General features: G+C 43.6%; 1 protein-coding gene across 12 annotated transcripts in view; it reads right to left on the bottom strand.

Annotated features, from left to right (window-relative positions):
* LOC116946270 (ankyrin repeat and fibronectin type-III domain-containing protein 1-like) overlaps window positions 1–14,123 on the bottom strand; it is a 264,496-nt gene that overhangs the window by 184,947 nt on the left and 65,426 nt on the right. For 11 of the 12 annotated variants that reach the window (XM_076069931.1, XM_076069932.1, XM_076069935.1 and 8 more), the window contains one exon: window positions 774–958. In XM_076069931.1, the coding sequence (XP_075926046.1) occupies window positions 774–958 (185 nt within the window). Of the gene's footprint in view, window positions 1–773; window positions 959–5,213; window positions 8,889–14,123 lie in introns of those variants that run through there. The other variant, XM_076069940.1, reaches the window with a different exon arrangement.

Genomic DNA, 14,123 nt, shown 5'->3' with positions numbered 1-14,123 from the left:
ATCATGAATAGCTGACATGTGGACAATGTATATATATACAGTATATACACACACACAAACGTACACATGTTGCCTTTGCAATGACCTGTGTGAAGATTAGACGTTTCAAACCGACGTTTCACATTCTGTGACAGGCTCCTACACTTCATCACCGCGATCCAAGAGAATGATTGGTGTCTGGTTTGGCCTTGATTGCCTCACGATCCTCCCTGCTGTGTCCACACCGTGGCTCAAAACAGTGGTGTTGCTAAATCTCCGGGGATCCTAAGCAGAAATTATATTTGGTTTCCTCAAGTGACTACCGCACACATTATGTGACCCGACAAGCTGCATGACTTAATTGAATCACTGCACGCGTTAAATTATTCAGGCAGCAGACTAATTACGACGAAATAATGTAGTAGTGGAATATAATTTTTTTGGAAATACGACTCGGAGGTTCTTTCATAAATCCGGAGGCCCCCCCCCCTCCCCCTTAAGCTTCTTGGGGTCCTCAACCTGCCCTCAATTTGCCTGGGCCTGGTGCCAGCAGCGTCGAGGCTCCCGACTGACCCAAGACCCGGGCCCCCTGCAGCCGAGTGCCTCTGTGATCTCACAGCTATAGGCGGTACAAAGAGGTTAACGTGGGGGAAAGGGGGATATGGCATCTGGAGGAAGAGGGGCCCCTGAAGGAAGAGGGCATGTGGAGAGCTCCCGTAGGAGAGAAAGACGGTGGGTGGGGTGGGGGGTGGGGGTGGGGTGGGGGGTGGGGTGGGGGTGGGGGGTGGGCTCACCTGGAGGGGTCGTCGGACAGAGGCGAGCGCTGGCCGGAGTGGATGGCAGCCTGCGGCGCCGTTTTTCCGCCGTGCCATTGCACCCGGAGACGCGCGACGCACGCGGGCTGGGCGGCGACTGGGGGATGCTGGGAAGCGTGCGGGATTTGGTGAGGGATGGCCGAGCGACCCAACGCTCACAGCCCCTGCAGGACAACGAGGGGGGAGGACCAGTTGAGAGCATTCACCTTCGCACGTAACCATCTCGTGAAAGCTGCCCGTGCTGTAATGTGTTAGCACACCGGACTTGCGGGTTTCAAGGGGTCGCTGCTTTGATTCCATTTACTGACGCGACAGTCGAAACAAAAAAAAAGCAAGATTCTCGAATCCCCTCAACCAAAATCCACGCCGTCAATATCAATGGTTGGCACCACAGGTAGGCCTGATCGGCAGGTCCTGTGCGATGGGGGAAAGTGTGGGTACTCTCACCCCTTTCCAGACGTCTGGCCGACGTGGAAGAGTAGGCCAAACGCCCTCCTCAGTGCTCGAGAGCTCCCTATAGCCATTTCAGCAAGGTCGAATTTGTTTTTTTCCCCCATATATTTCATTGGTTTTTCTCTTCTAAACTGAATGTTTTAATTGTGAATTCTGCCTCCTTATACTTTACCCCATGTAAATCAACGAGTCCACACCTGGGTCAATTATAGCGTTTTTAATTGAAAACATTTGCAGCATCTGTAACAATTGTGTGATTGCATTTCAACTTTATCATCATCCACCGATTCTAAAATGGCACACTATAAGGAATTCCATAAAAATTATAGCTAATTCATAATTAGGGATGTTTTATTAAAATTAAGCAAAATAACATGGAATGTACTCAAATATTAAGAGTAGTATGTACACATATAATATTAGGTGCATTATCTACATAAGTATAGTCTAAATGAAAGCTTGTACTCAAACATCCTGCATTCTCGAGACTAAATGAAATTATAATATTAACAATTATTGGTAATATCCACTGTTAAATGAGGACCACAGCACAGCGGTTTGGGACCATACATCACAAGTCTGGTCGACGCAGGGTGACGAAGACATGATCTCGGGCGAGCTTGGATATCACTTGCCACTGACGTTAGCTGTGGGCCAGGAGTGAAACCCACGTCTATTGGTTCGTGGAACAGTGAGCTGTGATGGAGCATTGTCCCACAGTTGTGCAATATCATGCAATGAAAGTAACATTTTGAAAGTGAATACAATCTTACATATACAGTAGAACCTCGGAGATCGAACGCACCAGAACTCGAACAAATCGGTGTTTGAACGATATTTCTGAACATTTTTTTGCCCCGGAAACCGAACGAAATTCGGAGGTCGAACGGGCACTCGCGACTTGAAAGAACCTGTACACGGCTGAGACGCTGATGGCCAGCAGCGTGCATGACGCTTGCCTAGACAAAGGTTTTACCTCCTCCTCACCACCTTCCACTGAAGCCATCAACTCTCCTTACTACTGGTAGAGTGAAGTTCAATGTTCATTTATTTCATTTATTCCATATATTTATTCATTTATTCCATTTATTTATTGTGTTTCTTGTATGATTTTATGCATGTAATTACTGTAAACGTCGTGTAAAAATGCTATATAATGAGAGATTTATCGTGTCTGGAACCAATTAATGTCATTTACATTAATTATTATGGGGAAAATTTATTCGGTGTTCGTACAAATCGGTGTACGAATGGCCTTGTGGAACGAATTAAATTCGATCTCCAGGGTACCACTATATGTTGGATATGAGAAAAAAAAATACCGTCTAGTATATGTCAGCCTGCCAAACTTCTTGAGACAATTATTACATCCCGCACCACTGCTCACTCAACAGACGATATGAACACTATATTCTTTCCAACATTGATTCCAGTGGCATCTTTATCACGTGTGGTCTAAAAACCACATCAACACCTTGGAACAAACATAAAATGACATCACATACAACAGATACATTACATGTTTTTATGCCTGAAAACAGACTGCTTTATAAATATACAGAGAGAAAGGGAATGTATATGTGTGTTGGGCAGAGACGCGACACTATTCTAAAGACATCAATCTCTCTCTCGTTCTTTGCCGAAGGGCAGGTCTACGGTCAAGCTCCCTCCCCATCCCATCTGATCCCTCATCCACTCATTCACTCACAAAATCTCACCTCATATCAGGGGTTCTTAAGCCTAACTAGGCCAAAGAGAGCCGAGGTGGCTTCTCTTTGCCTTCATTGACAGTGTGTTAGTTCATGCTATTATAACCCAAAGGATTTTAACATATACCCGGCATCAAATTCACTACTGAATGCTACCAGTTAATTTAAATTTGCCGTTAATATCATTCACATCATGTGACCTAATGTCATAGGGTTGCCACCTCATGAGGTACAAAATCCAGGAATTTTCATGGGGATAAGAAGAGGGGGAGAACTAAATGATGAAAACTAGAGCTTTTAATTTTTTATGTTCTGGGCAGACTTCTACGGTGTTTTTTTCCCAGGAGAGCTGCCTCGGAATTAGGAAATCCTTTGGAAAATCAGGACAGGTGGCAAACGTTATCAATTAATTAATCCATTCAGGCTGCTCTTGTCTCATTGCCTATGTTCCTCTAATTTGCTGCCACACCCCCACTGCTCCATCATGTGATGCAGCTTCTCCGTCCTTATGCGTGAACAACAACACAAAATCACATATTGCAGCTTTAAGCGATTTCAACTGGTCACAATGACCATACAGAGATGTGTGTGTGTGTAAATCTTACGAACCAGACATTGGAAAAATTCGCAAAGACATGTTATGCTGTTACAATGCTACAGAAGCAAACATTTAAGCTAAGTGGTTGCTTGCAAGCCAACTAACCTCACAATTGCTTCGCCCACCATCTTAAGACTTAAAACTCTCTGTCCATCAGCTATGGCATGATGAGGGTCAGGGAGGCAAGGGTCCAATCCCTCCAGACAACCCGATGCTCAAAGCCAAAACAATCGGTCAGTTAGAGCTGACCAATCCGTCAGAGATCTCATCGCGTTTACCCGAGTTTAGTAATGCTGGAGACAGGTGGGTACAGATTATTCGGCTTTATGGCAAAGCAGGTAAAGCCACAAGCTACAATCCAGTGCACATTACTAGAGGATAAAAAAAAATACTTATCTGTCCAGTTTCGTTTGGCAGGCTACATAACAGAAATGTTCAGATAATCCACAGCTAAGCCTCCCTGTGAGTGGTGTACAGACGCATGCCAAAACCAATTTCAAGAACCCGGACAATTGGGCCGATTGTATGATAAAACAATAGAGCATCGTGTTTTTTTGAAATTCTATTTATATACTTGACGTGATATAAATTATACGGAACATTGTGTTTGGATTACTTGCAACCTTTTTAAACGTCCGTGGGTGTCATATAAGACACGTTGTTAGACGAAATGCACATTGCCCTGTTTTGTTTGTTTGCCAGCCGGGTTCCCGGTTTACCTGTTTGCCCGAATCCAAAACCACGAAGACGACAAATAACCGTTAAGTCCAAACCTTGGGGCACCAAATTTGGGCATTGGGTTCATCATGCATTTTGGTATGGCAATATTTTGGATTGGTGGCTATAAGCAGCGTTTTTATCCGGAGGAGCAGTTCAAAAAGCCCCCAACCCATCAGGCAAGGGATAAAGCCGAGCGTGTTTTCTCTCCGGTAATCCCGGCAGTAGTGTCTCACCAGATAATGAGAATGTCGGAGCCTGAATGTCCTTATAACCTGGAGTATGATGTCAATGCTCACATTCGGATGAAAGCAAGCTTTTTTTATCCCTCTAAAATGTTTTTTTTGTGTGTGTAATAAAGCGCCTGGCACCAAAAATGTCATCCCCGCATCGATTTGTTATCCCTGAGCATCAGCGCAGCACTGCTGTATACGATGGCTATTCTCTTATCAGATGTGAAGACAGAAAGAAAAGCGTGTATTTAATTACCGGGACATTATTTAGCCACGCAAAAGAAAATGTGTGGACATTTCGCAAGCACCGCCAAAGCAAGGTTTACAAATTACAGCTACTAAAAACATTGAAGGCGATTATGAAAGAAAAATGTCCATTGACATTTAAAACACATAAAAAATTTATTTCTAAACATTACATTCATGTTATGAGCAATACACCATACAACACGCATCTTTAATTATCAAAGCGATATAAATATACGCACTAATTAATTATATTAAATATATTTCTAAAGTCAACACTTTCCATTTGCAAGTCATATATACCGCGTGCTGCAGATGTAGTAAGTAGATATAAATAAGTTGACATCGCAGAGAATGAGGCAGAGGCAACAAACACACAAAGCAAAACAAAGACCACACGACAGCCACGATGGTAGCAGGGGGGGGGGGGACGTGGCACCAATCGCGCAGCCTTTGCCGATACCTTGGCTCGTAGTGGCACAGGCTGGGAGTTGTTTCCAAGGCGTAGTGAAGCGACTCTCGTCTCTTCTGCTGAAAGTACTCCGTCAGCTTCCCGAAGGAAGCCATCGTTGGCCCAACTCACCAGCCGCGGGCTCGTCCCTCTCAAAGGCTTACCAATGCCACCCTATGGATGCCAGCGCCGACCTCCGGAGACATGCCCAAATATGCGAAGGTTTTGCATCGCGCCCCTACGGGAGACGAGCGAGCGCCGTCGGACGATGACTGTAGCGCGGCGCGATCGGTCGATGGGCTCTTGCTGGCTTCCCGCAACGAGGAGGGGAGAACGAGATAGGGGGAGAGGGATGCTGCATGGGAAAGCATTTGTGCTGCTGCTGCTGCCGCCGCTACCGCCGCTGCTGCCTCGCACGAGAGTAACCTTTGTGATTTTGCCGCGCGAGGCAGTAGCTCCCCGACCACTCATACATATTGCATGGCCGGCTCAAACACCGTGTCCCACTGCTTTGAGAGCATGGCCGTATATTACAATGTTGTGATCAACTGCCGAGGCCATCCGATGTTTAAATGATTATTACCCCAGCGTTTTAAAATCAAACGCAATTATCCGGAGAGAGCATCGGTTTTAGGATTAATTGGCGAGCGGCAGGAAATATGTTTTGCTGAAAAAGTGAAAAACACACATGTGCCTGTGCTAGTTTATAGTACAATTTACTATAATTGCCTGCAGAATACATGTAATCAAGGAATATTGCTACGATATAACTTGTGCATTTATGGTGTGCATTATGATCATAAATGCTTACATTCACACATTAATTGTTTTCAATTTACCTTTTCTGAAACGTGGCCTACTTAATCGCTACAATTTAATAGCCACCCCAGACTGCATAATTAATTTTTATTTCAAGCACTGAAATTATTTTTTTGCTTTATGAACCCTGATAGGTTGACATGGCAATGTCGTTTTACATAAAGCCTGAGCCTAAGCAGCACACATTATTTTCCTGCACTCCACAGATAATTGCAAGCTAAGAATATTTTCAAGGAGAAAATATGCATAGCACGAGCAAAAGCAGTTAATTAAAATCTTAAATGTCTCCCATAACTGCTGTCAGAATCACAAGTTGAGATTGCCTCTGGATCACCGAGCTGAATAAACAATCACAGTTCAGTCAATCCTCGAGCACAGCTTATTTTCCCGGTTCAAACCCCGTGCAGTGTTTCCAAACTTAATTGATTATTAAATATGCAATCACTGTACATTCCATCAACATAAAACAAAAATATGGTGCACACGCCTTTGCAGATTCATATTACAGCAGAGAAAGATGCACGCTTATTAAACAAATTGAATGCAAACCTTGAGACAGCCAACATCGCATTTCATTCATGGTTATGCTATAATCCGCAGGCCATTACGGAGATGAATGGGAACCCATGCAAGCAATTGGTTGCACATTTATTTTGCAACAACTGCAAAAAAAAAGTGATTCTAAAATCTAAAAGAAGCAATATATTCTCATTGCGAGCCATTATCTATCTAATGATATCCTTCCAAGATTGGCCTCAGTGCCTACACACGATGCTTTGCAGCTGCAATAAGACTTCAGCCAGGTACCCTCATTCCACCGCTCCATGTCCCCTTAGACTGCAACTGCCACTCTTGGCTGCTCTTTGCTCTATCACTTGCCATGGCAGCGTGGGAGAATATTTTACCGCTGCAAAAAAATAAAAGGTAACAATCAAATGGAACTTCCTCTCAATTCTCAAGTGTACAAAATAGGTAGTAGGTAAAGGTGCAGCCCTGAAGCTGCTCGCTCACGCCACTGCTGGCAGAAGGGGCTTCACTCGAGGGTATCTGGCCTACACTTTCAGGCTGGCCAGACACCTTGGACAAGAAGCGAGTACACACACACACACATTACCCCACCACACCTCAACATTACTCCACCACACCTTACCTACCGATCAACTAACTGGTGAACCCATTTGTGCTGCTCGGTGGAAAGAGGCGGTGGGGGGGGGGGGATTTAAGAAACTTTCACCATTGTTTCAACTTCCGCGCTGGGAGATCGAATCTCTGCATTGCAAGTCCAGAGCGCTGACCGTTACACACCACGGCAGCATCCCCAAAATAGGTGGTTCAGGAAAATCCAATAACGAGATCCAGCAAGAGAGTGACTGCAGCTGAGGAACATTGGGTTCACACACTGTGTGTGGCCTTGGGGCAGGGGTGGTGGTGTGGCACACTGCATTATGAACCCGGAGTTTGATTCCTGACAATGGCTAAATATCAGTATCAAGTGGGATCACATAAGTTGTTGTGGTCGTCCCCTTGGTCACACTGACTTTATTTAAAATATGAGTAGACAGGTGGCCAGGCATAGTGGCGGTCGCATCGACTGGACATCTTTGAAACAGAGCTTTATAGCTGGTCGGATTCATCCAGTATAGATACAAATCCTGATTCTGCATCAACTTCTCGTGCACTGCACTGCACGTGTGTGTATGTGTGTCTTGAGTTAAGCGGTGTAGCAGTTACAGGTGTAGTGGTTAGCACGCCGCTCTAGGAACGCAGCAATCCAAGTTTAATTCCTGCTCAACTTCTACTCATGGCCAACACCAGTGACAATTAGCTGAACCAGCCCTGTGCTTTCCCTAGGTCGACTCAGCTTAAAATGAGCACCTGGTGTGGTGTATAAACATTGCTATGAGGGAAACAAAGGTGGCTGAGCTTGGTGCTGGCCACCTAACCCCTCGTGTACCATGCCGGCCTTTCATCGGTGCTCACAAACAGCACTTGCCCCAAGAGTCTGTTCAGGCTATAACGGGAGATCTGTGTCTTTGTCTATACTACCCCCATGCCTCCCTCCATTATATTGCGACAGGGACCCGGTGCAGCCACAGCAGATGAAAGGGCCATTAACTTGGCGGCAAAAATTCACCAACTGTCAAACAGAAGGCCATGAAAGGGCCTCGCTGGGGACGCGTGGAAAGGCCGGCAGGCGCGGCGCAAGAGGGAAGGAAACAAACACAAAAACGTGCCAAACGCAAACGTGGCCCACAGTGAAAACCACCAATCTGACACAATACTTGCCCGTCTGATAGTGCGTTGTCTTTGAGTTGTGCCCATTTTGGCGTCATCTGGTCCAACGCCACGTGAGACTGGGCTCTAAGAAAAGTGTGTGGACCAATCAATTTCAAGGACAATGCATACATTATCAGAGTTGTTTTTTTGTTTGCGTTCTGAGCGCAGGTATTGTGGTTAATGCAAACACGATTCCTCGTAAAAAGGTGGCAGTTTTGTTGCCAGAAAAAAAGGGTAACAAACCTATTATTATATTTGCCCGCTTTCAAATACAAAATGTGAAATGTGGAATTTCATTTAGTCGTTAAAAGGCAGGGATGATCGTCCAACCATGAAGAATCTCGATGCAACACTGACAATGTCGACAGAAATGCTCCATCGTGCTATGCGTTAAAGCCCCATATTCTGTTCTAGATTCGAAGCTTTCGTGACTGCAAGGATTCATGCTCTTTGGTTTTATTCGGTAAAGTCACATAGGTAAAATAAAATAAAATCAAAGAAAACAATTAAATCACGACGTTTTGGAGGCAACACAAGCTTCCATCTTCAGGTGGAATAGTCACAGCAGAAAATCTGTGTTAAGTACACAGCTCTGAGACGATCGGGTTTATATCTAGGTTAAGGGGGGGGGGGGGAGTCAGAAAGGAAACGTGGGTGGATGGGAGGGCTGAGTCAAGCTGCCTTTTGTTAAGCTGCAGGGGGTTCGGGAGGAGGCTGTGGTGCCAACAAATGCGGGTAAAACCCCTATTGTTGGGCTAACGGGGGGTTGGGGGGGAGGCGATGGCGGGCGAGTTAGCCCCCATTTTTGAAAACGAAAAGATCTAAAGTTTGGCATACCACCACTGAAAATTGCTGTACAATTAAAAGGCAGCTAACGTTTGACTTGATTTATAACATTTTTCCAATGGTTGCTTAATTTGAAACCATCCTCTCGGTTGAAGTTGTGTCTGTGTTTGTATATCTGGATGGCCTCGTGGACAAATCTCTGATAATAACCGGTAGGTTTGCAGAGTATCTTGGTATCGGAGAAAACAATATCATGATAACCCACAGCGTTGTACCAGTGATCAGCCACGGCAGAAGAATTCGTTCTGCCGTGTTTCAAATCTGATTTGTGCTCGCGAATTCGGTCAGAGATATGTCACTTCATCTCCCCGATATAGCAGTCACCACAGGTGCAGCTCAATTTGTAAACCCCGGGGTACTGTAAGTCAGGAATGACATCCTTCACGGATGGGATCAGGTCACGGATTTTGTGTACTGTGTTGAACCGGACCTGGATCTTGTGTTTGTTTAGAATTTTGGAAGTATTTTTGAGTAACGCCTGCTATGTATGGTAACGTGATGATTTTGATCGGAGTGTCAAGTGGTTGTTTCTGTATGGTGGGAGAAACAGCTTGGCGGATGGTGCGGTGTTTTATAATTTCCTGCACTACAAAAGTACTTCACGTGAAATCTGTGAATGCGAAAAAACAATGCAGTTAAAATATCTTTTTGAAATAAAAACATTGCCCTGATTTTTAGGCAATGGCTTTGTGCCAAATATGTTGTTTTACAGGGCTCATTATTTCCACATCCCATTCAAGAGTGCAATTCATTAAGTTAAGAACATAAAACCATTTTCATCTCAAACCAACGAAATGTTTCACTTGCATGAGATGACGTGTTATTTTGACGCGCACATGTTTACTTGCTGAAACTCCTTGGCTCATTCAAACAGGGAGTTTGTTTGCACTTTTGAGACGGTATCTATGATACATCACCTACTTATTCGCAGCGCATTCAAGTCTATACACATTTTAAATCACGAAGTACGTGATGAAAACTTCCAATCAAACAGACAAACACCATACCCTTGTAAATTTTCCCACATTTTTTGTACATATTTCGACGATTTAATAGTATAAATATGCCACGTGTGATGATTCTATGTATGAGATGTTATCGGAAATTCACAGCGATAGTGAAATGTGGATATTTAAAAGTAAAAACTCCTTAACTTATCCACTGATGAATTTTACACCTGTAATTATTTTTTTCACTCAGCTATTCCTACAGACACAGTTATGAGCATTTGTTATTGTACCTATTTTGCATCAAGACAGTGTTTAACAAGCACTTAATAGACCAGAGATCTATTCAGTTTGTCCACAGGCAAGAATTGTTTACATTGTTCACAAGGCCAGGACTAAATGCATTAGTTATGCTGCTGCAGCTGCTTATAATACTGCTTCTGTATGCGTTGTATACAGGAGCCCCAAGGTGCATTAGACTAATGGCATGATTGAGAACCGCACCACTACAGCTGTAAGAAACATGACTTCACTCTATGGGAATGACCAAAGTGTACCCAGATACAAAAGTGTGCACTATGTGTGTCTGTGCATGACTTAACATTCATTTGATCACATTGTGCAAATGCATATATAAATTGCAATGTTTTCCCGCGCAAATTTACGGCTTAGGAAGTGTCATTTATTTATAACAAGCAACATAATTGATAACTTTCAGTAGGTGAACAACATCACAAACAAAATTGGGCATATATCTGTAAACTTGCATTTGATACCATGACAACACCGATATAAATGGTTTCAGGGTAGAAATTATGGATATAATATTAATTTACTTATGAATTCCCACAATTAAGGTGGAAATTAACAACCACTTTGGTCTAAAACCACAAAATATGTGGCACGTTTATCTACTGATACTATAGCTTCTGTGTAATCCCTTGTGACTTCACCGTTAACGAAGTTGACTCTGGACCAATAGACTAATTACGAATTGGATATTAAATATATTTCTCCTTTAACTTCATTTATTAAAAGAGTTATGTTCATTGATCGTAAACAGATCAATGTGTTGATCTTCAAAAGTAAATCCACAGTTAATTAGAAACATGTTTACCATATATTTTAGAAAGTGACTTAGTTTAATGTGCATTCTCTTGGATTATATTTGAGGACAGGCCTGCATTGAGATGTTTGGTCAATTTCATAAACATATATAATAAATAATGTTATACCATTTCATTAAATATTTGATGTATCTAATAAAAGCCCAACAATTAAAAAGACCACGCGTTCTCATCTCTAATTGATCCAAAGTTAGTTTTTTGTTTGAAAAGATTTGTAACCACCATTCCTAAATGTAAATTATATATGTTATGTACACATTCATGCATAGGTACGAGCGGTCACACAATGAAGAGTTTTGAAAGAACACTTAAAATAATGTCCACGGTGAACAATGATTTAATCTTAGCAAGAAAACAAGCACTCCCCTCGTTTCTCAGCCAGATGTCTCATTCTGTTCCATGAAAGGTCATTATTGCAGCAGCCTGCTCAGTTTACACAGCCATCAATAATTTTGTTGTTTTCATCATTACGATCAATGCACTGCTGGATGAAGGCCTCCGCAAGGCAGCGCCTGAGATTTAACAACAACCCCCATTCGCCACTTGGTGACGGTGACGTCACCACGGCGATCATGCCAGGTTAAGTGCACTTTAAGGCAACTTTAAGGCAACGTGAAGTGTGGAACGCCCGCTGGCAGGAGGTCACGGGGCAGACCCAGACGCCACAGGTTGACTGACTGAGATGAGTGGCTGATGCACCACCTGTGCCCCACTACTGTGCCAACTTGCTGTGTTTTAGCCACCCGGTGCTCCGCTCATTGTTGTGAGCGTCACTCTTCTGCCCTCCACTGTTGCTGGATGGCGACTGCCTCCAACTGCCCAGTAGCATCCTTCACGAGCCTCCTACGCAGAGGCCGAACTTGACACTGCTGGTACCAGTCATCGGCAAGTCCACTCAGCTCCACATCCTCCTGTACCACATCACTCCGTCTCTTCTCTAGCCCGTGCTGCGCCCGTTTAACCCCCTCTATCCGGCCAAACAAAAGCTCCTTAGGCATGCGGTGGCTGGGCATGCGGGCTAGGTGACCCAGCCAGATGTAACTAGCCACCAAGCAGCCGCGCACCAGCTTGAATGAGCGTTCCATCTCCTTGGAGGACGTCCTCTCACATGCGTTCCATCGCTTGGCTCCCCCACCCAGTTGATTGTGTTGACCACTGGTGATCGTCCTTCCGAGAGATGTGTGTCCTGCTCCAAACCACTTACTTTTCTTAAAAGTTCTGCAAATATTATAATCTATGTGTTCCCCCTTTCCGTCCCTCAATGCAACTGTAATTCTGCACCTCTGCATGCTTCTTTGTATATTTTTTTCAATTGTTGTTACACTTTCTTTGTTAAATGTTCATATTTCTTATCCACATGCCATATCAGGTGGTATGCATTGGTTAAACGTGTTCCTATTTAGGCAGTCCGCCCTGTGCGTGGCTGCGTCTTAATTTTATCATTTTGATTGTGGGTCACTTTCAAAAGCTGTCCGACATTCTACTGTGTTTTCCAATTGCGTGCTCCTGACAGATATCTCAAAGTGTTTCTCTCTAATTGTTCATGAACATTATAATGGCCAATATTTCAGCAAATCCAGTTAATGTTCAATCCGTAAAAATTCACGCATTCATTTTCTAAGCGAATTTTTGGAAATTATTTTCTCATACTGTCGTGATTAGTTGCATATGCCTTCAATGTGCCTCAATCGTAGCTGAGAACACTTCCTACTGCTGAGCATCAGCTATTGCAACTCACCCCTTCACTAGTTTTGACAGCCAATTCAACCATGACAAATAGGATTCTGGAAATTCTAAATCCATTTCTGTAAGGAGTTAACCCTTGGGAACACACACACTTTTGATTTATAAAATGGGAAATACCAGTATCATGAAAACATAGGTTACGTGTTATAATTGATAACTATATTTAAATTTACACCACTAGATTATTAAATACACTTTCACATTCAGGGTGATTGTCAACGAGTAATAATAGGCCCATCAACATCTCGGTGCAATAACCATCCCTTGAACGTTTGATTTATTTCCAGGTCCTGAACCACATTAGTTCACCTGCAATTGCCTTTCAGGTCAAAAGACCAATGATCAAGGTCAACGGAAATGCACTTGTACACAAGTGTGTGAATGCACATGTGGGTGGTGTCCATAAATGAGTGGGAGGAGTGGTAAGGGAGTGGTTAGCTGTGAACCTGACTTCATGTGTTCCATTCCTGGTCATGGCTAAACTTAGCGGTACTCATCTGGACCAGTCCTAGCCTCCCCTAAGTCAACTCAACATTAAATGCGTATCTAGCATCGCGTGTGTGTATATATATTATCATTGGGGAGGAAAAAGCAGCAGTGCGTGGTGCTGACTACACCACCCACTTGTGCGCCGTCTTGAGCTAATATTTACTGTTCCTTGTTAACATCACCTGCACCCACAGCCTGTATGACCGTACAGGGCACCTCGGTGTTCGTGTGAATGAGCGTGTTTAAATGTTCATTAATTCACCGTCATTTGCAACTCCCTCTCAATCCCACGACTGGATGAAGGCCTCCCGATGCCATTGCCAGTCGTTGGGGTTGTTTGAACGTACTTCACCACGACGGTCATTGTGGGTTGCTGAAGGTGGCGGGGCCGAGAATCAGCAAGGGTATCACTCACCGCGGATGTAAGCTGCGACCGGAAATCAAACTCGGATCACTGCATTCTGTTTATAGATCGGTGCACTCACCAAAATTGGCACCGTGCCACCGTTACATCCCATTAATATTTTGATAACAAAATCATAAATCCAAGGTCAGTTTATATCATGGTAATTTGTGATGTATTACTGCACAAACTACAATTATTTTTTTCTGAAAAGTTTAAAATGCTTCCGACTACCGTAATTAAGTTGTTTAAATTACATTTTCAAATA

Source organism: Petromyzon marinus, chromosome 26, assembly GCF_048934315.1.
Source record: "Petromyzon marinus isolate PM22_M1 ecotype Great Lakes invasive population chromosome 26, UKy_Petmar_22M1.pri1.0, whole genome shotgun sequence".
NCBI classification, from domain to species: Eukaryota; Metazoa; Chordata; class Hyperoartia; order Petromyzontiformes; family Petromyzontidae; genus Petromyzon; species Petromyzon marinus.
The sequence above is the reverse complement of the archived record's forward strand: the minus strand, read 5'-3'. Positions and strand labels throughout refer to the sequence as shown.